At 37.9% G+C, this 26,195-nt stretch overlaps 6 protein-coding genes across 8 annotated transcripts; 5 read left to right on the forward strand and 1 right to left on the reverse strand.

The window, feature by feature from the left end:
* The first annotated feature begins 251 nt into the window (after nt 1-251).
* LOC149043033 (uncharacterized) lies at nt 252-1,380 on the forward strand. The gene is made up of 2 exons (XM_089211961.1): nt 252-475; nt 1,058-1,380. The coding sequence occupies exons 1-2, from the start codon at nt 280-282 to the stop codon at nt 1,378-1,380; spliced, it is 519 nt and encodes a 172-aa protein (XP_089068087.1). The 5' UTR covers nt 252-279.
* Nucleotides 482-5,083, reverse strand: LOC149043034 (uncharacterized). Of its 3 annotated transcripts, XM_089211957.1 has the most exons (11): nt 4,225-5,083; nt 4,012-4,115; nt 3,701-3,810; nt 3,436-3,509; nt 3,223-3,335; nt 3,023-3,118; nt 2,823-2,915; nt 2,597-2,697; nt 2,225-2,377; nt 1,943-2,062; nt 482-1,850 (listed from the first exon to the last, which is right to left on the reverse strand). In XM_089211957.1, the coding sequence occupies exons 1-11, from the start codon at nt 4,917-4,919 to the stop codon at nt 1,701-1,703; spliced, it is 1,809 nt and encodes a 602-aa protein (XP_089068083.1). In that variant the 5' UTR covers nt 4,920-5,083; the 3' UTR covers nt 482-1,700. The 3 variants fall into 3 exon arrangements, 2 of the variants coding, with proteins under 2 accessions (XP_089068083.1, XP_089068084.1); XM_089211958.1 differs by lacking the exon at nt 3,023-3,118; XR_016188318.1 differs by lacking the exon at nt 482-1,850 and having other exon boundaries at nt 2,144-2,377.
* A 415-nt stretch (nt 5,084-5,498) lies between these two features.
* Nucleotides 5,499-7,546, forward strand: LOC113670963 (uncharacterized). Its single transcript, XM_089211965.1, has one exon. The coding sequence runs from the start codon at nt 5,515-5,517 to the stop codon at nt 6,469-6,471; it is 957 nt and encodes a 318-aa protein (XP_089068091.1). The 5' UTR covers nt 5,499-5,514; the 3' UTR covers nt 6,472-7,546.
* Nucleotides 7,547-10,024: 2,478 nt separating this feature from the next.
* LOC113670985 (uncharacterized) lies at nt 10,025-11,239 on the forward strand. The gene is given in 1 exon segment (XM_089211964.1): nt 10,025-11,239. A coding segment is annotated over 1 exon segment (990 nt). The 5' UTR covers nt 10,025-10,111; the 3' UTR covers nt 11,102-11,239.
* A 4,375-nt stretch (nt 11,240-15,614) lies between these two features.
* Nucleotides 15,615-21,071, forward strand: LOC149043035 (histidine N-acetyltransferase-like). Its single transcript, XM_089211967.1, has 2 exons — nt 15,615-16,184; nt 19,947-21,071. Exons 1-2 carry the CDS (start codon nt 15,632-15,634, stop codon nt 20,336-20,338), a joined length of 945 nt encoding a protein of 314 aa, XP_089068093.1. The 5' UTR covers nt 15,615-15,631; the 3' UTR covers nt 20,339-21,071.
* Nucleotides 20,363-25,821, forward strand: LOC149043036 (uncharacterized). Its single transcript, XM_089211966.1, has one exon. The coding sequence runs from the start codon at nt 23,485-23,487 to the stop codon at nt 24,421-24,423; it is 939 nt and encodes a 312-aa protein (XP_089068092.1). The 5' UTR covers nt 20,363-23,484; the 3' UTR covers nt 24,424-25,821.
* Nucleotides 25,822-26,195: the final 374 nt, after the last annotated feature.

The following is a 26,195-nucleotide window of genomic DNA, read 5'->3' on the forward strand; positions in this document are numbered from 1 at the left end:
TGGCATACAGAACTCCAAAACAGCTTGAGCTGCAGTCAATGCAAGGCACTGACTAGAGGCGCATTTCTCGTTAAATTTCTACGTTTTCATCAAAATGGAAGAATTTGTTGAGGTTTGTATTACCTTCCTCCGAACGAAACCGTCTTCGTTTTTGGCGGTAAATTTGAAATTCGAAATGATTCGCTTCGCCATCGCTCAAAATTGCCATTGCGTAATTTCATGTCTGTTTCCAAATACTGGATGTAGATAACTGTAAGAATAAAAGGAAAAGATGAAGAAATGTTCAAGGCATTTCTTCAACAATGCGAAGGGGAAGTGCTGTCAACCCAGCGGAAGAAAAATAAAAGCAGAGCGACTGTTGCAGGCGAAGTTCTGGAGCGCGCGAGTGAACCGTCGCCGACCACCGATTCACTTCAACATGTCCAGGCGTCGATGTCGCCAAACGAATCATCTGTACGGGCTTCCTCCACAAATGGTACGATTTCTTTTTCTTTGTTTTTAATCTAAGTATAATATGATTACAACAATACTGGATGATTCTTGACCTTTGGAACAATACATTAGAAAGGTAACTTAGGATTACAGTTCGACACTAACAATCACTGTGATAATGTATCACCAAGATTGAAACACTCGCGTAACACTATAATTTCTCAGAAGTAACTAATTGCAGAGTTTTTACAAACTAGGAAATACTAGTTAGAATATACTTGCAAACCACAGATTTTTTCGTATGATGCGACAGTTCATGTCTTAGACTGCTTCCTTTTGATGCCTTCATTTTCCGAAATGCAGCCTTGCGTGACACCTACAAAACGTTTTGCCCTGCCTAAGAATGTTTTGAAAGGAGTTATTTCTTTAGAACTACAGGTTGTATTTATTGCAATATTTTATACTACACCTTGGGCAAACTTGTCAATGAAACATGAAAAATGTACATAAAAATTGTCCAAAATAAAATGTAGGCGGGAAGACCAGTTGTACGATCACATCAGACTTCATGACTGTTCAGTTACGCTTTCGCTCTAATAGTTGTTTTACTTTGTCTCCACAATAGCTGATGCAAGAGGGGACGAGTTCGAAATGTGTATTTACTGTCGGCAAACGCCATGTGTAACGACCGACAGTCGCGAATACCTTGGCTATCGCGAAGCACATATTCAAAATCACGTGCGACGAAGAAAAGATTACAAGACGTACTGGAGAGCATTGAACAAATGTGGGCTCTGGAAAGACCCTATTTATCAGGCTAGAAAAGTCGAACTGGGGGACCACGTTAATGCTGTGCGGGAAAGGATGCCCAATTGTGTTATAAAAGATGTGAGGTCAAGGTTTCCTAACCCTCCTGGTATTCCCTATATGGGGCATAAAAGGGAATAATAAAATTCTCATTCAAATGCCCACGTCAAAGAGAGCCCAAGTACCAAATTGTTTATGATCCATTTTATAATGTCCACACAGCAAATTATAGTGACTTTCCTATAAGTTAGGAAAAGATATACAGTGCAGAGAAAAGTAACAGATAATGAGTCTACTTGGAAAATACCTAGTGTCAAACCTCATACTCATGTTTTCATCACTTAGTACCAGCAGTTGGTAGAATTGGTCCTCCCTAAAGACCTCACATATTTTACAGGACATTTGGGCTCCTAGTTGTAATTATCACAGAAACTGTGGTGCAATGGAAAACAGATGAGACATCATTTGTTTATATTAAAAAAGGTAGACCAGATAGTTTCTCTGAAATGAAATGTCTTTGAAGTAAGCACCCTGGTCTCTGCCAAGCGATTTGGATGCCTGGCATGTTGGTACATCTGTAGAGACAATGCTTCTCGATTCACATTTTCATTCTGTAAGACAAATGAGTCAATAAGCATGAGAAAGCAGTGAATCCAAAAAGTGCCAAAGTTATTTTGACGAATTAACAACATAAGTTTCTTACCCAATCAAGAATGGCTAACTCCATGCGCATGTTGTATGAGTCATCCCCATAATGAATCCGCTTTGCAGCATAAATGAGCATCACTGAATGGAGAGACTCAATCCAATATGTTTCCCTGCACTAAAGAAGGCAACAAATTATGGGTGATTTTTCTTTAATTGGAAAATGAATTATTTTGTTCAACTCATTTATGGCCCTTACCTCAACATCATTAATTTGGAAGAAGAGATAAACTTCTTCATGCAAAGAAACATAAACATACAGCATGTGTCAATTATTTACCCGCATGTAGTCCGATGCATGCCTATAAATTGAAGTGCTCATAATGGCTTTCCTGTAGGCAGCTACTGCTTCAGGTTTAGTTAACAGTCTTTTGCCCATCACATAGCCATTCTGCTTGCACCGTGACTCTGCATGGCATCTGACATGATTACCCTGAGTAATAAATACACCAAGTTATGGAAAAATAGATTAATAAATCAGTAGTAATAATTATAGTAAATATAATGTCTCTTGTTCGCCATTATTAAAGAAATATGTGCAATCTTTGAGGTAATGATCATGTCATATCTTGCTAGAATAACACAACAAAAGGTACTTACAAAAATGAAAACAAAATACTATGTTCTCTCAATAAACAGTCATTCAAATTACCTGGTAATGGTCAACTACATTCAACAGTGTACCCTGAAATTCTTCTTCAGTGGGTGGACTGTTCTTCATGCAGAAGTACACATGAGTCCTTGTACTTTTCACTGTAAAATATTCACAATTATTATATTCCATTGTATTCATCTCATATCAAGAAGGAATTTGACATCTGCAGATAATTGTAGAGAGAATATAGCTTCCGATGACTCTCATAAGAGAGATATCTTACCTTTGTCGGACAATTCAAAAAACCACTTTGAGCCCTCATCCCTCTGTGGTCCTGAGGCAACTTTCTTCATTGCTTTAGTCACAGACTTTGCACCTGAAAATAAACAAAAAATTTTAATACCAATAAAAGACTAATTTTCAAGAAATAGTCATAATCATCAAGACAAAATGAGCCAAAAAATACAAGTGTATACTGAGTACCATGCCAAGAGTCAAAGGAATTAAGCATTTCTTTTGACAAGATCCATGTTTTTAGCTGTAATACAAAGTCATGTGCCACCTCTGCAACATGGAACCCTGAAAAAAGAATTACTTTAGTTGCATTATAAAATATACTTCTGATCTCCATATTTGTACTACATATGTGATATGATATTATTGAGGATGCAAACTTATCATACCTTGTGTCTCACAGAGATAAGTCAACAGCTCTTTTGTCATAGGGACCTCACGGCTTACTGCTGAAGTTTCATTGGCCTTACTCCAGTTGACAACTGCTAACACCTTTTTGGTCCTAAAGATAATCAGTGCAAATGAAATTATTTTAGGAATGGTGTTGAACATAATAGAGGTTCAACATATCATACAAAGAAATCAAGTAGAAAGCATCTTACGAGAAAGAAAGGGCTGACACTGTTGTGTGTGCTGCTGATCGACTGGAATCATGCCTTGCATCTGTTATAACACACTGCAGGAAAATGGTAGAAATCAAAACATAAAAATGGTCACATTTCTCTACTCACAGATATTTTCAAGGTGTACAATCTGATATAAGATTTTATATCTTTGTACGTGCCAGTCTACATAATATACTCCGAGTATGGCAGGTGTATAAGTATGTGGCCAAAGACAAAATGAAGTTAAAATGACTACTTGTACCTCTCCATTCACAGCATATGCAGGGTTACTCTTCACTTGTTCTTGAGCAGCCAACATCGACTCATTGGAAACCCTCTTCACGACTGTCAAGTAACCAAGCTTTTTGAAGACTGTTGAAGTGATTAAAAATAGAAGTATTTTAGAATGCATCTGGTAGGGCAGAAACCAAAGAAGGAACAGTTCAGTCAGTTTGAGCTATCTTGATAGAACATTCATGATTTAACAACCTGCAAACTGCTGTTGACTGCCTTCTCCTTGCAAGGAGAAAGACTACATGATTTTCAGAGCATCTGAGAATGTGCATTGCTAACCTGTGTCGAAGGTCTTTTCTCCCTCTGACCCGATGTTGGCTGCTTGACAGAAACTTGTGTATTGTGTCTCTGTCAAGCCACAGGACAATACTCCATGAATCAATCTATGAAAAAGAGAGACAGATAAGTGACCAGTTACAAAAAACAAAAACTCTAAAATACCGAGATAATAAATTTCAGTAAATTTAGAGCAAAAAATGAAAGAGTGCTCACCTCAAATTTACATAGTACTTTGGAGGAGATCCTCCCATGATGGGGGAGGAGAGCCACTTGAAAGAATCTCCACCAACGCATGAAATTGTCACTGACACGACATGACTCTGTCGATTGAAGACAAGTGATTCGCAATCGAGGGGTTTTCCACAATAACAACATGATGTCGATAGCGTATTACAGAAAAAAGAAAACAGAGTTCGCAGAGATTCTTCGCTGCAGAGATATATGGAGTCGTTCTCTGCTGAAGATGCAGTGATTTGCATTCTTTGTGGCGTACGTTCTGCTTGTGGAAGAGAAATTGGAGAAGAAGGATCACTGAAAGGCAAAGAAATACGCGAAGATGGAGTAGAAGAAGCTGAAGGAATCGAAAACCGTGCAGTTGTGGATGGTGTAGAGAGAAGAGAGGGGTTCGGACTTCCCGTTGATGATAAGCTCAGATCGCTCGATGTCAGTCGTTTCCTCTCAATTTTCTCCTCAAAAGCTAACAGAAGAGCTTCCATTAAATCTGCATTCTGTGTGCTTGTGGTCGCTTTTGTGAGATTCAATGAGCCTCTGGCCATCTTTATGCGGTCTTTGATGCCGAGAAGTCTGCTCTCCTGAGTTCGAGGAACTTCTATGTTGAACGAGAACTGAGGACCTCGATCCGTTGGACGCTTTTTCTTGGGTACAGATGGGTTATTTCCCTCAGCCATAACGATTAAATTTCCCAATAAAAATATCTTTCGAGCAGCGACAGCCAAGACTTTTCCCCAAACTGAACTAGAGTTGTGAAATTCTGTCTCAAAATCGCACTTACTTGCGAAATCATCCACATACTTTAGAGGTTTTGTCACAGAAAATTGTCACAAATAATAATAGTCTGAGCATTGCGCATAGAATGTTTCATGAATCCGCTAGTTTCAATGAGAATAATCTGAAGGCTCGGAGAACCAATGTGTATAAAGGGCTTGGGACATAAGCCGAAGTTACACGGCGCGAATTTTGAAAAGACAACTGTACGAGTGTCTCGTCGACCGCAGATCGCGCTTTGAGCGGCCGAACGATAACTTAATGCCAATTAATATCAAAATGAGCTCAATTATGGGAATTAGAGTCAACAACACGCAATATCTCCTAATTTATTGACACAAAAAAACACTTAAAGTGTGTCTTTTATGCAGACCGTTTCACTCATGGTGGGACCGTTGGTCGCCATATTGGATGAGTTTTGCATTTGAGCTGAAACAAAGGGGAGGAGCCAAGCTATTTATAGCGCGCCTTCGTGTTTAAGCCTTATTCCGTTATTGTATGCCGACGTTCGCCATGGACGCAGTTGCTTTAACATTACGACCAGCTGATGCTGATGACTTCGATGAAATAGTGAAACTTTCAGAGGGAATTTACGCAGGACATGATTACCTTCCGTTGATATTCCACCAGTGGTTTCAAAGGGACAACATAGTCGTGATACTTGCCCATTGTGGCGTAAGACTCGTCGGATTAGAGGCATACTTCGTCGTAGATGATGGCCGCACTTTAATTAATCGAGCGGGACGCGTTCATCTAGATTATCGAGGTCAAGGTATTTTCAAACAGGTCGGCGAGTACACCATTAAACACGCAAAAGAGCATTATGTTAATTTACAAAGAAAGCGGTCAATTTCCATTGGTGACACTGAAATTCCGAATGTAAGGAAACTTTTCGAGTTGCATATAGAAGCATATCACGTTGGGAAGGAATTCTGTGACAAACTAAAGGCAACAGCCTTAACAAATTCGATGGAGATCAAGACTTGTGCACCTGATTATTTCGCCAATATTATTGAATCTTTACCAGCCAGGCTGTTTACAAAGAACTCTATTTTCCTCAGTAACCGGTGCCCTTTCGAAAGACTTCGATCCAATGTTAATCACATTTCACGAGAAAGTACTGAACTCTATGTGGAGAAATGTGATGATGATGTTATTCCTAATTCTCTTAGTGTTGGCACGCTTTCCCCGAAGGTGAAATACATAGAATGGGTCGCTGAGATTTATGCCGATTCTCCAGATCTTTTTCAAGCTCACATCGTGCATCAACTCAACCGTGCTTGTGAATTAATTAACAACGATTTTATTTTTACAATTACGATGCAAGACGAGAGTTTAAGTTCGCTCGTAAGGATCATCATGAAGGACCAACTAAAGTTCAAAACAGCTGACTTCTTTCATAACAAGACCCTGAAGGCCTATGAGACTGACATAACCGCAAAATCCCAACTTTGAAATACTCCACTCACCCTATCCCGCTTTAAGACATTTCAAACCTGCTTTGCTGACTCGTCACCAGTCTTTATTCTTCTCTTTTGAACCAGCGAGTGCCGATCGTGTTGGGTTGTGGTAGCGTTATTTTCAATGTTGCTGAGAAAGTTGTTGATGATCTTAATGTGGCCTTTCTTGGTGCCTCTGCAAGGTATATGTAGTACATGTATTGAAAGAAACATTCTTACTCCTTTGGCAAGGGACTGTCAACTTCCTTTTAAGATGTACAATCAGTATTAACCCTTTGGCTCCAATGAGTGACTGAGTTGCTTATAAGAACCTTGCTAAGATTCTTATTAAGATTCCTATCACATCTGCTTTATCGCAAGTAAACCACTCAAAAGATCCATTATATCCACGTGTTGGGTACTTTAAGAAGACACCTCTGACAGAAACAGAGAGGTAATCCTTTCGTATTTAACTATGAAGTTGCGACATACTAAATCCTCCTTTTCTGTCTCCCGAACTTTGACACTGATTTTATCAAGCAATCAACAGAGATTGAAATACTTGAGGAAGCTTGCCATAGAAATTCTGAGGTTCTTAAGTATGAAGGTTTTATATGATACTATATTTACAGCTGGTTTGTGATAAGCATTTTTTTTTAAATTACAATATACATGCGTGTCATTCAAAATTCCATGTTAATATATTTTTGTCCAATTTACTAAGATCAGAAACATTCAATAGAGTTTAACGCATTCAAATTGAAAATTTTTACCAATATAAGGATAGCTACATTCTGTTTTATATTTAGTTGACAGAACACGCAAATACTGAATTAAAAAAGGATGAAGTATATATGCTATGGGTTGCATCACAGACAAGCCTTCCAGCTGCAAAAGCAAAATTTATTATGTTGCTACCTACTTGTGGTATTAAAGCATGTGCTAAATATCAGTTTCTGGAGGAGAATGATGAACAGTGCAGAAGCCTATGTGTACAGAAACCTGGAACTGCTGGCTTTTATGTCTTACATGTTACAAGAAACAGCACCAAGTTTTCAGCTAGAACAGCTTATTAAAGGAATGATAGGTTGAGCTCCTGACTAGCTTGATTTTATGGCCACTGTGAGTGTACTGTTGAACAAGAAGATGGAAGTCAAGTACTTCCGGTGTGTGTGATATATGGTTATGTGATGAATGCCAATGCTGAGAGCTGAACCTTGTTCCAAAAACTCATGGTATGGAACACTCCAATCGTAAGGTATCATTTCAGTAACTACAGGCAGTATTTAAAAAACAAGATAAGCAAAAAGTTGTAACAGATTGAAAGAAACATCATTTTTACTTTATCTTTCTTTGTAGTGAAGCAATGACTTCACCCTAACAACATCAACAGGGACAGTGGAATATAAATTCCTGAAGCGTGGATGCCCACGATCAAAAACACAACAACCGGAGAGACGTACGACAGCGGACTGCCGAGGATCGAAACGCACCAATCACAGCTGTGGAATAAACAACCAGTTACAGCGGAGCATCCTGCTTTATAAGAATGCCCGAAACCTGTCGATCTTATCGCCTGATGAAGATTGACAGTATGCAGTCGAAACGTTGCGATGCATATCATAAGGGACGACATCATGTGACAAACGTTAATACTTTATTAATAAGACTTGAACTAAAAGTTGTAACGGACTGAAAAAATAAATTTTACTTCATCTTTCTCTCTAGGGAAGCAATTATATAATTTTATTCTTGAAACATCACAAGCTTAAAATTTGCCAAATGTGAACCTTACATATTTTTTTTTTCTTCATAAAAACAACCAACCCCTAACTTTGATTAACCAAACTGAATCATGTAATAGAAAGAGGCTAAAGCAAACTCAGAGCTTGTGTTTTCAAGGTTCAAATTATATCATTGCTTTGCTTCTCTTTTTCTCTTGATATTTAGGAGGGATGTGGGTATTTGATTCATATGCATGTGTTTTCAGTAAACTCAGTAAACAGATTCTCTCAGTTTTCTGCTCTTGTTCCTCAGACATTTCAGAGTTCGTACTGGTATTCTATTGGGTTCTCGATCACGTCTAAATACACGATAATGTTTACGTAGCTTAACAGTAAATCGATGATTTGATATTGCATAACCCTCGATAGAACGTTCACTCATAATAGTTCGCTCGTAAATTGATCTCTCTTAAAGTTCGCGGACGGCGGGGCCTACCCCAAACTGTGGTTACCCATATACGTGTTTTTAGCGTCTTACACTCCGTACTATTCACTCTTTCTTGGATCATCAGCGACAACACCTTCGATAAATCCGCCATTCCTCAACCATGTGCGCATTCTACGCTGACTACGCATGCGCTTCAACACGTACCCTCACAAGTGCGCTTTAGCGAGACCGCGATTTGTGGCTGCACGACAACACTAAAAAGAAAGCCCAATTTACAACTCGGGGCATTCTGCGAAGCCCGAGTAATGAATGCATCCAGATATTATATGGATTACGTTTCAAACAAAAAATGGTATTTCTGACGATTGAGTCTGCGAATAAGGCAGAAATAAATATTTTGTCGGCACGAGATACGACAAGGCCCGGGCCTTAGACCCGAGCATCATGGGTAATGATGCAGTGGTATATAAGGGGGAGTATAGCACGTGGCGTCCATCTAGGCCTCAGAACCAACCGTCCACCTGTGACTGATGACAAATTTATTTTAGTTTGAAAACTTATTTTCTTTAACTGTGAAGCCTCATAGGACGGGCTGCCAACTGCTCTGAGTGTGGGCCATGGTTCCTACCCAGATTTCCTGTCATATTTTTTCCCCAAAGGGGTTTTTTTCTGGCAGGTTTTTTTCTGGCAGGTTTTTTCTGGCCTCCGTATAACCGTATTAATGTCCTTGTAAGCGGTTGCCCACCTCTGTTAATCCCGACTTGGTGAAGTGTGCATGTTAGTAATGTATGCCTATTTTGAATGTGTAAGGAATTGACTTTATATCAGGATTGTATATGGTATATCAGCTGCGAATGTATGTATGCACGCCTCGGGCTATATGTGCCTCGGGTTGGTTCTCGGCAGGCTTCCCTCAAGTCTTGATCGCCTGTTTGTCTGACCTTTAAGCTAAATACCTTTTGGTGGATGTTAAATTAAACAGCGACCCTTAGGTAGATGTTATTTTTCGAATGTTGATTTGGTCATTCAGTTTTTAGAAGAACAAACTTTCCTTTCTTTGTTTGTCTGACCTTCCATGAAAAGTGTTTCATTGCAATTGATTTTCCTTTAACCGACTCTGAACTGCTTTATTTTTAATACAAAGTTAGGACTGCAGCTTACCTTTCTGCCCGAAATCCTTTGAACCTTTGAACAAAGTGAACTTCGTTGTCGTTTGTAATTCGTGGCTTCGAATGGTTCTTTTAAAGTTCTCAAAATCTTAGACGTAGCCATAATTGGCAGAAATCGTAGAATCGAAATTTCCCGCCATTTTTCGACAACGCGGCAGTTTTCGTCATCACATCGAGACTTTTAGCGTTTCACCTTTCGGTAAATTCGTGCCGCCCGAAAGTTTTCGTAACGCAACACCCAAAACCGTGACCACCTTCTGGACCTTTGACGCGACCTAGGATCTGGGGTCGTATCAAGTCTTGTTCTCTAATCGTATGCTGACGTTCGCCATGGATGCAGTTACCTTAACATTACGACCAGCTGATGCTGATGACCTCGATGAAATAGTGAAACTTTCAGAGGGAATTTACGAGGGACATGATTATCTTCCTTTGATATTCCACCAGTGGCTTCAGAGGGACAACATAGTCGTCATACTTGCCCATTGTGGCGTAAAACTTGTCGGATTAGAGGCTTACTTCGTTGTAGATGATGGCCGCACTTTAATTCCTCGAGCGGGACGCGTTCATCCAGATTATCGAGGTCAAGGTATTTTCAAACAGGTCGGCGAGTACTCCATTAAACCATAGTTAGTAACTCTACTAACTATGATTAAACACGCAAAAGAGCATTATGCTAATAAACAAAGAAAGCGGTTTGTTTCCATTCGTGACACTGAAATTCCGGATCCAAGGAAACTTTTAGAGTTGCATATAGAAGCGTATCACGTTGGGAAGGAATTCTGTGACAAACTAAAGGCAACAGCCTTAACAAATTCGATGGAGATCAAGACTTGTGCACCTGATTATTTCGCCAATATTATCGAATCTTTTCCAGCCAGGCTGTTTACAAAGAACTCTTTTTTCCTCAGTAACCGGTGCCCTTTCGAGAGACTTCGATCCAATGTTAATCACATTTTACGAGAAAGTACTGAACTCTATGTGGAGAAATGTGATGACGACGTTATTCCTAATTCTCTTAGTGTTGGCACGCTTTCCCCGAGGGTGAAATATAAGCAATGGGTCGCTGAGGTTTATGCTGATTCTCCAGATCTTTTTCAAGCTCACATCGTGTATCAACTAAAGCGTGCTTGTGAATTAATTAACGACGATTTTGTTTTCATGTTCGCGATGCAAGACGAGAGTTTAAGTTCGCTCGTAAGGATCATCATGAAGGACCAACTACAGTTCAAAACGGCTGACTTCTTTCATAACAAGACACTGAGAGTGTATGAGATGGACATAACCGAAAAATCCCACCGTTAAAATACTCCACTTACACTATCCAGCTTTAAGACATTTCAAACCTGCTGCTGAATCGTCACCAGTCTTTATTTTCCCTTTTGCACCAATGAGTGCCGCTTGTGTTGCGTTGTGGTAGCCTTTTTTTTAAAAAGAAAGCGACAGAAATCGGCAGATTTTGACTGAACATTCCGTAAGGGTTAGGCATTTTTTCTTTCCTTTGACCATAGGTACAAGAAATTCGATTTATTCTGAATGTGTAGAAGTAGTTTTTGTACGTATTTGTCGCGTATTTCATGGTTCTCAAGGACAAATGCAATCACTGGTTTTTTAGTATTTAACTAGACGCTCGAGGAGCGTTCACTTGGGCTTCGTATCGAGCGTTTTACTTGAGCATTCACCTCTGGATAGTTTGGTATAATTGAATCTAATCATGTCTCGCATATTGGGGCTCTATATTCATTTAAGAGGTCATCATTTTCTTCTTCGTTACTCTTTAATTTATCATTTTCTCTTGCATCATACCCCAATGCAGGACCACTATCTGTTGTTACATTGTTTGATGTAGCTTGTTGATGTGTATCATTATCGTCTGCATCATTTTATAAAGTTGTTAGGTTTCTATCAATATTGTTAATATCAACTAGTATGTCTTTGTACAATGATTATGTACTTTGAGCCAGTTAAGAACTTGCTGTATTAACTCTGGTAGTGATGCTTGAAAATATACATGTCCTCTAGATTGTAACTTTCTTTTAAGCTTAAGTATTATTATACAAGATCTGTCAGGTGGATGAGGGAGTTGATTACATGTCTGATCACATTCTACAGGTACATTGCATATTGCACCCCTAATTTTTCTCTGTTGTCCTTTATGCATGATCATAATCTTCTCAAATACTATTTGTTGAGCTATTCGTATTTGTTTTTAGTTTTTCTAAAGAGGATAGTTCTGTGGTTATTTCATCCACATACATATTCCCATTCACTACAGCCTGACTTGGTTAATTTCCTTTTATGACCTTTGAATGACATGTGTGGCATATATACTGTTTTCCATCAAATGAAGGTTGAATATTGAAATATTTTTGGCAAGGGTACTTCTTGTTTAGGCATGTAATTACTGATTTCTTATAAAGTATTTGATTACAGACAGTACATTTAAAATAAGTAAGCCTTTATATGGGCCCAAGTGGCCCATGGGGCCGGTGCTTAACTCCGGTTTTCTTAGCATGAAGCAGCTAGGAGTATTGCTACTCCCCCCTGGATGGGATGCTAGTTCATCACAGGGTTACCCCCAGCACATTTGCTGGTACCCATTTGTACACCTGGGTGAAGAGAAGCACTGTGAGAGTAAAGTGTCTTGCCTAAGAACACAACACAATGACCCCGGCCAGGGCTCGAACCCAGCCCACCCGATCCGGAGTCGAGCGCACTAACCATGAGGCCACAGCACCTCCACTACATATAAAATAAGGGCCTTCTCTTATTTTTGTCTTAAACTGGTTAATACACAATTCAACCAATCTGGCTTTCACTAATTTCCCATTGAGTTGAGAAAGTAATCCTTTCTTCTTTCTAGCATCCATAGTTGAATATTTCTTTTAATGTCTTCTAGAAACCTTTCTTTGGAAACAGGTTCCATGCTGTCATACATATGTTTTTTTTTTGTTTCTGTTTTCTCATGATGTGTTTCCTTCAATTTCAGTAATCTTACATGAACAGCAGCTGAATTGTATATCATATTCCATAGTCTAACATTCCTGTTTATTTGAATAAAATTATTAATTTCCTCTATTAGATTATCCACAAAGAGTAAATACTAGCAGAAAACCTCTGTCCAGAACCACAGGCCTCTCTACCAAAAGAATACTTTGTTTAAGTTTGATACTTTAGGTAACTTGCTTTATTTGCAAAATAATTAACATTGAAGGCATCAGTACATACACATTAACACAACTGCTAAAATTTGTTTCAGCCAGAAACTTGTTTATTTTTTCAATTATTAATAATCATGATGTTATCCCACTCATCAATCTGTATGGCCTTGTACAAATGTATGAAACATGTTTCTCTATTATTTTGTTCATGGGATGCTCAAGTTAAGATAAAATCTCTATTTGCCAAGCAACTGAGCTAAAACAGATTGAATAACTGGCAATACAGAAAACAATACTGAATACACCAATTGGCAACTGGTTCCACGCTGTCATACATATGTTTTTTTCTGAGTTTTCTCAAGATGGGTTTCCTTTCAATTTCAGTAATTTTACATGAACAGCAAATAAATTGTATATCATATTCCATAGTCTGACATCCCTGTTTATTTTGAATAATATTATTAATTTCCTCTACTAGATTATCCACACCACAAATGTGTATTGTCTGTTGCAGGTGAATGACTGTCTTCATATGTTTGAGGAGAAAACAATTGCTTTACTATTGTATTTTGTTGATAAATACAAGCTATACAGTAACTTGAAATCCACATTAAAAATCCTGTTTTCCCAGTGTGGTTCCTTAAAATCAAGGTCTCTTAAGATATTCTGCTCTCAGTTAAATTACTTGATTCTCTGTGACTTACTTCATTAACGTGTAAATTTATGTTAGTGCCAAAAATTGTAACACTGTCAGGCAAGGTAACAGATATTAAGCAGTACTTACTCTGCATTGTATTGTTAAGCTGAGATCCACCTTTGATAATTGCATCCAAGGTATTTGAGTTCCAGTAACTACAAGGTGAAATGATTGAGTAACAGAATAAAGAACTACTGCAAAATAGTGGTCTTTGTAACACTTATGTTGACCTGATATCTCTTTAATACCTCTCTTACACTGTTGCTTATTGCCACATCATATTTTGTAATTTGTTAACCTTTTAGTTCATACAGATCAGTTGCTCCATTTAAACTTGAAAGTGATGCACTAAGTTGTCTGTAGATGATATATCTAATAGACCACAGGTTCCTTTAGTGTGACTTTACCATAAACATCTCTAGCATGTGAGTCAAACACTTTAAATGGCCATTATCAGCAAAGCAAATAATACCCACAGCAATGCATCCAACTGTTAAAATATATGACCTATATTGTTCTGATATCAATGACTCAAAAGCTCTTCTCAGGCCCACACAGTATTGATATCCCTCAATGGTAGGCTTACCATGGACATTACCAAAGTAACTTTCACTGTATTCTAGCTGGTAATCTTTCTCTAGTACTCTGTTTACCGTCTCATACGGCGCCACACCTCAACTTCAGCATAACGTATAAAAGAAGAGTTGAGTTCCAAATGGAAATTAAAATAATTTATTTACCGGTTTCGGTTCGCAGACGACGCAAATTGTGGTGACTTCACGTTGTTGTTTTACATGGGAAGGCTAAGAAATGTACAAAGTTTTAAAACGCACGTGCTGAGCTATTTTTCTGCTGATTAGATCTTTTTTTTTTTCATGTCCACGTTGCAGTCGCGTCCTGGTTTGCTTAAGGTCCCTAATGCCTCTAAGTACAACCTAAGGAATTGGTGAATGTTTACTATGCCCGGTATCAAAACCAAAACGTTTCAAAATTCCTCGTAATGCACTACGCAGCAAAAGAGCAAATGTAAATCTAAGTAGGATTATCATTATTAATATTTTTAATTGTTTATATCTAGAATTTATCACTATGCGATTTATGTTTCTGTAAAATATGTTTTTAAATCATAGTAAAATATGTAAATTGCACGAGTAATTCAGCTACAAGCTACGAAAAGGCTTATATTGTGTTTAGTGTGTTGCGTTACACAGCGTTACCATTGAAAGGTCATTTCCTATGAATATTCAATCGTGTTGTAAATCAACAATCGTAAGTAGAAGCAAATTAACTAATCGCTAGTAATGTAAATCTGCTATCTTAATTATGGAATGAAGGACCTTTGAATTAGAGCAGTGAAGGTCACTTCACCAATAAATAACTCTACATTACGCCAGGCGACACGCCGGGTAAGCTGGAAAGCAAAGGACAGTCGACCGTTAAGGGTGTAGGTAGGCTTGTGCGACTCCTGCCATTCGCTAGCGCTTTGAAATCTTCTGCCCTCAAAGTTTAGCTGTTATTAGGATATCTTAATAACTTTACGATGTGATATTTGAGGTGACATTACCCCATCTGTATGTTCTTGAGGTTTGGCAAAGCTGCATGAAATTGTGTTACAAAAGGCAATTTAAATTTTCCTCTGTGTGCGTCTGTTGTTTTTAAGTATATTTTCTTTCCCGCTGAAAATGATTCTCAAAGCCTTCATAGAGGAGTCCTCTTTTCTTAAAGCGTATTTTGAAACTGTAAGTTTGTTATTAAACGTGGAGCGTGACCAATTCGTCCTAGGCAGGCGAAGGGCTTCTTCATTTACGAATTTCGCATTTACCCCAAGTGAATGACATAAGCTTTTCTTATGTGCGTACTATGCGGCTGACGGGGAGACAAAATGACCCTGGGCTCGAGATTGTTACACGGTAGTGTTCATATCAAGTCTCGTGAGGTCAGTCGGTCGACACCCCTAACCTTACGTCAACGTTCGCAATGGATGCAGTAACTTTAACATTACGACCCGCTGAGGCTGACGACTTCAATGAAATTGTGAAACTTTCAGAGGGAATTTATGCAGGACATGATTATCTACCGTTGACATTCCACCAGTGGCTTCAGAGGGACAACATAGTTGTTATACTTGCCCACTGTGGCGTGAGACTCGTCGGATTAGAGGCATACTTCGTAGTAGATGATGGCCGCACTTTAATTCATCGAGCGGGACGTGTTCATCCAGATTATCGAGGTCAAGGTATTTTCAAACAGGTCGGCGAGTACTCCGTTGAACACGCAAAAGAGCATTATCCTAGTTTACAAAGAAAGCGGTTTGTTTCCATTCGTGACACTGAAATTCCGGAGCCGGGGAAACTTCTCGAGATGCATATAGAAGCATATCACGTTGGGAAGGAATTCTGTGAAAAACCAATGGCAACAGCCTTGACAAATTCGATGAAGATCAAGACGTGTACCCCTGATTATTTCGCCGATATCATTGAATCTTTACCAGCCAGGCTGTTCACAAGGAACTCTATTTTCCTCAGTAACCGCCCTTGCGAACTGAATTCCCAGTTTTCTGGGAATTCCTAGGAATTCCTAGGAATTCCTAGGAATTCTCAAAAATTCCCAATTATGCAAATGATCCTTGCAAACTGAATTCCCAGTTTTCTGGGAATTTCTGGGAATTCCTAGGAATTCCTAGGAATTCCTAGGAATTCCTAGGAATTCTCAAAAATTCCCAACTATGCAAATTAGCTCTGATTTAAAAAGCTTGGAATTACTGGGAATTTCTGGGAAAGGAAGACTCCAGTTTTGTGAGGACTTGGAATCCCTAGGAATTCCTAGGAATTCTCAGCTTTACAAACTACCTATAATTTAAGAAGTGTGGAACTCTTGGGAATTTCTGGGAATTGAATTTGAGGCAATTTTAATACCCTGAGGTCCACATAAATTCTAAGAAATACCTTGAATGTGAAGGTTTTAAGAAAAAGAGTAATTTCAGAGGCTTAAAACTTTGGCTCAATAAAAGGTATGCTATACAAAACTTACCAAGAGATATACATACATGTACATGTTTATAACTTAAAGATCATGAAATTTATTACTCAAACTAAGTATTAGTAAATCTTTACATTAATATGGATTTTCTCATGAACCAGCTGTCAGTTATGTTAACTAGAAATTGCCAACTTCCACAATAATTAACAATAATTACATTGTTATCTTACTTCCCTAACCTACATTACTGGTTGCCTTTGTTAGAAAACCTTGGAACAGTCAAGCTTAGTTGCGTCCAACGCTGTCAGAGACTTTTTGTTGACAATACTTTTAGTAGAAATTTCATGCCTTAGACAAACAAATTCAACACCTAATTAATCTTTCTTTTTTCATGATTGTTGTTGCTGCTTTTTTTTTCAGTTTTTTGCTCTATTTTCATGACTAATTGCTGTAATTTGTTTTGCTGTTTTTATTCTTACAAAACATTTTTGTAAGAGTTCCAATACTTGTGGATCATCCACACACTTTGCAAACATTTGGCATGCAGACAAGACAGAGGTAGTCAATGTTCCCTTTGAGGAAAAACACCTTTTATATGACGTCTTCAATTTACTTTATTTGAAACTCTGATCTGAAAATATTTGTCAACAAGACTTGTTAGTAGTGAGAAATACCAACTAAGTTTCCTTTCATAACTTAATTTCTTAAATGTCCCAATCACTGGATCTCCCAAAAAACATTACATCTTTTTATTTTTGGTGCAAATTACAAGTCCTTCTTTATATAAAAATGAAAAGTGCTAGTCACACTTCAATAATAACAGCTCTTAAGTTTACTTGTTGTTCTTCTCTGTCTGTCAGCTATCAACAAAATTGTTTTATACTTCGGGCAGTGCATAACTATTTGTGGACCAGAGTTCCAACGCACCTCTGTAATCGCATATAGCTACTTCTGTCTCTTGTACAAATGTTTCTCCTTTGTAAGACGCACTCTACTCTGTTGTCAATACTGCTTTAAGTTCAGTGGAAACGACTGACTGAGGAATCGAGATGGCGGTGTTGGAACGTGTTGCTGAACGCTTTCTACGGTCAAGCTTTGTAGATTTAGGTACTGGTACACTGGGATCATCTATGTATCTCTTATACTTCCGAATGTGGTATCCTTCTTTTATAAATATGAGGGTAAAAGACGATTTGTAGTCGCATTCAAAACTGTGATTGGCTTGTGTTATTTCTCACCTTTGCCATTAACACAACTCAAGTGAGTTTCGAGTCTTTGTTTCTTCGACAACTTTCGGCCACAGATTGAGCATTTGTAATACGATCGATTCTTGTCGATTATTTCTACATAGAGTGAGCTCACATCTTTATTTATATCACCAAGCTATCCATCTTCTAGAAGCAGAGAACCGGTCGGAGAAGTCAGAATAAAGTTGGGCACTTTTCCTAACACTGCAATCGGCAAGCCAGCGGATTCTCTCTGCTAGCCAATGACAAGTCCTAAAAGATCCACGTGATCATGCCCGTGATCGGAAACAAAGAAGACTCCATTTGGCGCTCATCTTTGAATGTACTTTTCATCGGTTGATCGCTTTTCTCAACTGTTTTGCTTAATATAACATTTCTAAAGATAGCTTTTATTGTGGTTCAATGGGAAAACGAGAATAGCGTGAGTGTTGTAAAAGAAAAGAAAGTCGTTGGTGCCGTGGAGTTAAAAGAAGGGACAACAGTTGACATATTGACTGGTACAAACAAGGGTCGAATGGCCATCTGTAAAGCTACGATTTTGAAAGTTTGAGGTGAGTAAAAATTGCGATATTCGTTACGTGATCAAAATCTTATAAAAGAATAGATGTAGCGGGTTGAATTAAGCTTACATAACGCTCGGCGTAACTGAAACTAGAATAATTCTGAGAATCGAATCGGTCACTTGCATGCCGCAGTTTCTTAAGCTTATTATGCTTTACAATGAAATAAACCTATCAGTAAGGTTTCAAGATTCCTCTAGTCACGTTTGGGAACATTCAAGATTCAAAATAGGAACTGTTATTAAACAAACCTTAGTACATAAAGAAGCCCTCCTTGGTAAAAACAAAATAATGTATTCAGCCCTTTTTTAGTAAAATCCATGAGAGAGATGTACTAACTCCAATATGAAAGTCACTCAATATAACAGAGATTTCTAAATTTTAGAATCCAATGAATGCCCTTTTCCTCATAGCCATCTTAAAAGCCTGGTCTGAGCTTTAAACATACATATTTTAATATATTATTTTTTTTCAAATTCAGATGTCAAGGAATCCAGATACAAAATGGTCAAGGTTCTTGTTGACAACCTCATTCAAGGCCAACTCATTGTGAGCCCAGGAAAAAAAATACAAACAGTACAAACAGCAGCTAAGTTTGCAGTTTAGGATAACTTCATTCTAATTTATTGTTACGGTTACAACAAGATTTTAATCAAAAAATCAATTTTATTTGACTGTAATTAGCCCCTTCACTCCCAAGAGTGCTTGGTTTTCAAATATAACTTAAGATATTGTATTTTATGGAAAAGAATCAACAGATTTTATTCACAATTTGTGTCAAACCAAATTTAATGATTGATTAGAACTATTTTATATCAATAGCTGTAATTGAGGATTAATCCATATGAAGTTTTCAAGAAAAGAAAAATAAATCAAATTCCATCCTAATATTACCACACATTGATGTTAATAATTAATCAAAAATAGTTTACATGTAAGCCTTAAATTAAGCTTCTAAATAAATTTCATTGAATACTTGAATTTTAGCTGGGTTTTTTTAATTTAAAGTATTTATTTTATATCATTAGCCTCAAATTTTTGCTTAAAATTCCCAGTAATTCTGAAACATTCCTAAAAATTCCCAAAAATTCCCAGAAATTCCCAGAAATTCCCAGAGATTCCTAGGAATTTTTTAGATATACAGCTTTCCAGGGAAAGTCATTGGTTCTCTGAGTTGGAATTCCTAGGAATTCCTAGGAATTCCTAGGAATTCCTAGGAATTCCAAGTCCTGTTGGCTATAAACTTGGAATTTCTGGGAATTTTTGGGAATTTCTGGGAATTTCTGGGAATTTCTGGGAATTTCTGGGAATTTCTAGGAATTTCTAGGTTTTTAGAACCAGAGTTGTTATGGTTGGGAATTCCTAGGAATTCCTAGGAATTCCTAGGAATTCCCAGTCCGAATTTACCGTGAAAATTCACACCTTTATTCCTAGGAATTCCTAGGAATAAATTCCTAGGAATAAATTCCTAGGAATTCCTAGGAATTCCAAAAGCCATTTCGCAAGGGTGGTGCCCATTTGAGAGACTTCGATCCAATGTTGATCACATTTTACGAGAAAGTACTGAAGTCTATGTGGAGAAATGTGATGACGACGTTATTCCTAATTCTCTTGGTGTTGGCACGCTTTCCCCGAGGGTGAAATATAAGCAATGGGTCGCTGAGGTTTATGCCGATTCTCCAGATCTTTTTCAAGCTCACATCGTGCATCAACTAAAGCGTGCTTGTGAATTAATTAACGACGATTTTATTTTCATATTTACGATGCAAGACGAGAGTTTAAGTTCGCTCCTAAGGATCATCATGAAGGACCAACTACAGTTCAAAACGGCTGACTTCTATCATAACAAGACACTGAGAGTGTATGAGATGGACATAACCGAAAAATCCCACCGTTAAAATACCCCACTCGTCCTATCCTGCTTTAAGACATTTCAAACCTGCTGCTGACTCGTCACCAGTCTTTATTCTCCTCTTCGCACCAATGAATACCGCTTGTGTTGCGTTGTGGTAGCGTTATTTTCAATATAGCTGAGTAAGCGACAGAAATCGGCAGATTTTGACTGAACATTCCGTAAGGGTTAGGCCTTTTTTTTCCTTTGACCATAGGTACAAGAAATTCGATTTATTCTGAATGTGTAGAAGTAGTTTTTGTACGTATTTGTCGCGTATTTTATGGTTCTCAAGGACAAATGCAATCACTGTTTTTTTAGTATTTAACTAGACGCTCGAGGAGCGTTCACTTGGGCTTCGTATCGAGCGTTTTACTTGAGCATTCACCACTGGATAGTTTGGTATAATTGAATCTAATCATGTCTCGCATATTGGGACTCTATATTCATTTAAGGGGTCATCATTTTCTTCTTCGTTACTCTTTAATTTATCATTTTCTCTTGCATCATACCCCAATGCAGGACCACTATCTGTTGTTACATTGTTTGATGTAGCTTGTTGATGTGTATCATTATCGTCTGCATCATTTTATAAAGTTGTTAGGTTGCTATCAATATTGTTAATATCAACTAGTATATCTTTGTACAATGATTATGTACTTTGAGCCAGTTAAGAACTTGCTATATTAACTCTGGTAGTGATGCTTGAAAATATACATGTCCTCTAGATTGTAACTTTCTTTTAAGCTTAAGTATTATTATACAAGATCTGTCAGGTGGATGAGGGAGTTGATTACATGTCTGATCACATTCTACAGGTACATTGCATATTGCACCCCTAATTTTTCTCTGTTGTCCTTTATGCATGATCATAATCTTCTCAAATACTATTTGTTGAGCTATTCGTATTTGTTTTTAGTTTTTCTAAAGAGGATAGTTCTGTGGTTATTTCATCCACATACATATTCCCATTCACTACAGCCTGACTTGGTTAATTTCCTTTTATGACCTTTGAATGACATGTGTGGCATATATACTGTTTTCCATCAAATGACGGTTGAATATTGAAATATTTTTGGCAAGGGTACTTCTTGTTTAGGCATGTAATTACTCACTTCGTATAAAGTATTTGATTACAGACAGTACATTTAAAATAAGTAAGCCTTTATATGGGCCCAAGTGGCCCATGGGGCCGGTGCTTAACTCCGGTTTTCTTAGCATGAAGCGGCTAGGAGTATTGCTACTCCCCCCTGGATGGGATGCTAGTCCATCACAGGGTTACCCCCAGCACATTTGCTGGTACCCATTTGTACACCTGGGTGAAGAGAAGCACTGTGAGAGTAAAGTGTCTTGCCTAAGAACACAACACAATGACCCCGGCCAGGGCTCAAACCCAGCCCACCCGATCTGGAGTCGAGCACACTAACCATGAGGCCACCGCACCTCCACTACATATAAAATAAGGGCCTTCTCTTATTTTTGTCTTAAACTGGTTAATACACAATTCAACCGATCTGGCTTTCACTAATTTCCCATTGAGTTGAGAAAGTAATCCTTTCTTCTTTCTAGCATCCATAGTTGAATATTTCTTTTAATGTCTTCTAGAAACCTTTTTTTGGAAACGGGTTCCATGCTGTCATACATATGTTTTTTTTTTTTGTTTCTGTTTTCTCATGATGTGTTTCCTTCAATTTCAGTAATCTTACATGAACAGCAGCTGAATTGTATATCATATTCCATCGTCTAACATTCCTGTTTATTTGAATAAAATTATTAATTTCCTCTACTAGATTATCCACAAAGAGTAAATACTTGCAGAAAACCTCTGTTCAGAACCACAGGCCTCTCTACCAAAAGAATACTTTGTTTAAGTTTGATACTTTAGGTAACTTGCTTTATTTGCAAAATAATTAACATTGAAGGCATCAGTACATACACATTAATGCAACTGCCAAAATTTGTATCAGCCAGAAACTTGTTTATTTTTTCAGTTATTAATAATCATGATGTTATTCCACTCATCAATCTGTATGGCCTTGTACAAATGTATGAAACATGTTTCTCTATTATTTTGTTCATGGGATGCTCAAGTTAAGATAAAATCTCCAATGATTATTGTTACAACCACTGCTTTGCCAAGCAACTGAGCTAAAACAGATTGAATAACTGGCAATACAGAAAACAATACTGAATACACCAATTGGCAACTGGTTCAATGCTGTCATACATATGTTTTTTTCTGTGTTTTCTCAAGATGTGTTTCCTTTCAATTTCAGTAATTTTACATGAACAGCAAATAAATTGTATATCATATTCCATAGTCTGACATCCCTGTTTATTTTGAATAATATTATTAATTTCCTCTACTAGATTACTATAACTTTCGCATTTTGGTACGTGATATTTATTTTGAATCTTCAAATTGTCTTGAAACTTAAAAGAAAATTGTTCTTTAAAAATTCACTGAAAATCGGTAGCCAAAATTATTTGTTTAGGGGTTATTTGATTTTCGTGTTAACCTGTAATTTCGTCAGTCGCCGGCACCTTTTGTTGCTTTACACAGAAAAAAACACACGATACGAAATGTAGTGATCGATTTTGTCCCCAATCTCGCGCTCCAACAGAAAAAGCTTTTGAACAACTGTAAACTCTGAGCGCTTCGGAGTAAGTGATAATTTTAAGGAATCTTCGGATTGTTTTCAAGTTCAAGGACTGTAAATTACAATTTTACGGAAAACAAAGGTTGTTCTCTTATTTCATTGTGAATCCCCGCACGCCTGCCAGTCGCTGGCGCCGCTTGTTGAAACTTAAGCGAATAAATATAAACTCTTTTAAGATTAACATTGGCTACTTTTTCACCCCACCACTACTCTTAGCAACAAAAGTCGCCATTTCCTTTGTTTACTGTTACACGACGTACAATTTCAAACGCAAATAAGAAACGCTGACCAACGCGTTTTCTTTGTTTTGCCGTGGGTTAATTTTGTTTTGCCGTGAGTTAATTTTGTTTTGCCGTGAGTTAATTTTGTTTTGCCGTGAGTTGATTTTGTTTTGCCGTGAGTTAATTTTGTAGTGCCGTGACTTTTTGTTTCGCCGTGACAGTTGTGGGCCACCGTAAAAGTCAACACCCCTAACCTTACGTCAACGTTCGCAATGGATGCAGGAACTTTAACATTACGAACAGCTGAGGCTGGCGACTTCAACGAAATAGTGAAACTTTCAGAGGGAATTTACACAGGACATGATTATCTGCCGTTGATATTCCACCAGTGGCTTCAGAGGGACAACATAGTTGTCATACTTGCCCATTGTGGCGCGAGACTCGTCGGATTAGAGGCATACTTCGTAGTTGATGATGGCCGCACTTTGATTCATCGAGCGGTACGCGTCCATCCATATTATCGAGGTCAAGGTATTTTTAAACAGATCTATGAGCACTCCATTAAACACGCAAAAGAGCATTATCCTAATCTGCAAAGAGAGCGGTTTACTTCCATTCTTGATCTTGAAATTCCCGATCCAAGGAAACTTCTCGAGTTGCATGTAGAAGCATATCACGTTGGGAAGGAATTCTGTGACAAACCAGAAGCAACAGCCTTGAAAAATCCGATGGGGATCAAGACGTGTGCACCTGATTATTTCGCCAATATTATTGAATCTTTGCCAGCAAGGTTGTTCACAAGCAACTCTATTTTCCTCAGTAACTCGTGCCCTTTCGACCGACTTCGATCCAACGTCGATCATATTTTACGAGAAAGTACTGAACTCTACGTGGAGAAATGTGATCATGATGTTATTCCTAATTCGCTTGGTGTTGGCACGCTTTCCCCGAGGGTGAAATACATGCAATGGGTCGCTCAGGTTTATACCGATTCTCTAGATCTTTTTCAAGCTCAAATCGTTCATCAATTCAAGCGTGCTTGTGAATTAATTAAGGACGATTTTGTTTTCATCACGATGGCAGACGAGAGGTTAAGTTCGCTCGTAAGGATCATCATGAAGGACCAACTAAAGTTCAAAACGGTGGACCGCTATCACAACAAGACGCTGAAAGTCTTTGAGAAGGACTTGAACGTAAAATCCCATCTTTAACCCTCTACACCCTAACATGATCAGTATACATAGTCTCCATACTGTTCTCAATACATTTCCTAAGGTGCTGACAAGGAGAATTTGTTTAACAATCTAGAGCTTCTATCATCGATGATCATTTCCTTTTTTCTTATGACCTTTATATGTGACTTTGGGGGTGATATTGTAAGGAGAAATTAGATGTTAGTCACTCTCGGGGGTTTAAGGGTTAAAATACCCCACTCACCCGATCCTGCTTAACTATTTAACTCCCATGAATGTCTCCTTACAATATCAATACATTATCAACCAGATAAGGGATGAGAATAAGGAACAATATCAATTTGGTGTTAATTAGTTTGGCCAATACTAAATTCTCTAAGCTTACATTATAAGAATTTTATGGTTTACAGTGAGGAGAATTACAAATTTGAACTGGGAGTTAAAGGGTTAACAAACCTGCTTTGCTAACTCGTCGCCAGTGTTCACTCCTCTTTCGCACCATTGCGTGAGCCAGGCGGCGTGCCGATTGCGTTACATTGTGGTAGCGTTATTTCAATATGGCCGGAAAAGCTGCAGAAATCGGTTGATTTTGACCGAACATCCCGTTTAAGTGAGGCCGTTCCTTTTTTTTTCACCATAGTTACATGAAATTTGTTTGATTTTGAATGAGTAGAAGTACTTTTTGTACGTATTTGTCGCGTATTCTATGGTTCTCGAGGACAAACGCAATAACTGTTTTTTAGTATGTAAAAATTGAGGTGAATCTGGACATCGATAATTGAGAGGCCTGGACTAGGTGCAGGCATGGTGCATGTTAGTATTTTCCCTTTTCTTTAAGATAGAGCAATTTTTTCAGCATATAAGTCAAAAGACTTGGGTAGAGCAAATGGCTATTCACCACACACACGTTTTAATTGCGAAATTACTTTAGTATTACCGCTTAGGTATCTGTGCACGCGTAATTAGTAATCTTGCAAGCAAGCAAGCAACAAGTTTATTTCTAGCTTTAAGAAAGTTTTAGTTTCCCTCCCACTCACACCATTGACAGTTTCAATTGTATCTTCATCTCATTCGTGTTTGTAATTTATTCTTGATTACTGGACCGTTGGTTTAGTGTTTTCGTCCAATATCTTTTATGTAATAGTCTAGTTATTTACGTAGGATATATACATTTAAAAAAAAATTATCCTTCTTTAACAGCTCGGACTAAACGCTCTCCAGCGGTACACATGTGTTATGTATTTTCAGTTATAGTGTTTGAAACCGGTTATGGCGGCAGAAGGCTTATTGTTGTGTTAAGTGTATTGCGTTACACAGCGTTACTATTGAAAGGACGTTTCTTACGTAAAATCAGTCGTGTGGTAAATCTACGAAAGCAAATTACTTACAAATTAAAAGCAAATCTACTGAAGCAAATGAATTAATCGCGAATATTGTAAATCTGTTATCTTAATCATTGAATGAAGGACATGTGAATTAGAGCAGTGAATCACTTTGCAAAGGTTAGTTTCAAGGTGTCATTTCCCCATTCGTATGTTCTTGAGGTTTGGCAAAGTTGGATGAGATTGTTTCACAAAAGACGATATTAATTTTCTTCTGTGTGCGTCTGTTCTTTTTAAGTATATTTTCCCTCCCGCAGAAAATGACTCCGGAGTTACAGTTCTCAAAACCTTCATATAGGTATCTTCTTCTCTTCAAGCGTATTTTGAAAGTCTCTACGTTTGTCATTAAACGTGGAGCGTGACGAATTCGTTCTCAGCAGGCGAAGGGCTTCTTATTTTACGAATTCC

This window comes from Pocillopora damicornis, chromosome 7, assembly GCF_964200805.1.
Source record: "Pocillopora damicornis chromosome 7, jaPocDami1.2, whole genome shotgun sequence".
Classification (NCBI taxonomy): domain Eukaryota; kingdom Metazoa; phylum Cnidaria; class Anthozoa; order Scleractinia; family Pocilloporidae; genus Pocillopora; species Pocillopora damicornis.

Bases quoted from the DNA above. Each gene is read 5' to 3' on its own strand.
- LOC149043033 (XM_089211961.1), top strand. From the start codon at position 280: ATGTTCAAGGCATTTCTTCAACAATGCGAAGGGGAAGTGCTGTCAACC. The intron at 476-1,057 runs GTACGATTTCTT...TCTCCACAATAG, and splicing joins ACGGGCTTCCTCCACAAATG to CTGATGCAAGAGGGGACGAG.
- LOC149043034 (XM_089211957.1), bottom strand. From the start codon at position 4,919: ATGGCTGAGGGAAATAACCCATCTGTACCCAAGAAAAAGCGTCCAACG. The intron at 2,698-2,822 runs GTAAGATATCTC...AATATTTTACAG, and splicing joins TTTTGAATTGTCCGACAAAG to TGAAAAGTACAAGGACTCAT. The intron at 1,851-1,942 runs GTAAGAAACTTA...TTTGTCTTACAG, and splicing joins AGTTAGCCATTCTTGATTGG to AATGAAAATGTGAATCGAGA.
- LOC113670963 (XM_089211965.1), top strand. From the start codon at position 5,515: ATGCCGACGTTCGCCATGGACGCAGTTGCTTTAACATTACGACCAGCT.
- LOC149043035 (XM_089211967.1), top strand. From the start codon at position 15,632: ATGGATGCAGTAACTTTAACATTACGACCCGCTGAGGCTGACGACTTC. The intron at 16,185-19,946 runs GCCCTTGCGAAC...CCATTTCGCAAG, and splicing joins CTCTATTTTCCTCAGTAACC to GGTGGTGCCCATTTGAGAGA.
- LOC149043036 (XM_089211966.1), top strand. From the start codon at position 23,485: ATGGATGCAGGAACTTTAACATTACGAACAGCTGAGGCTGGCGACTTC.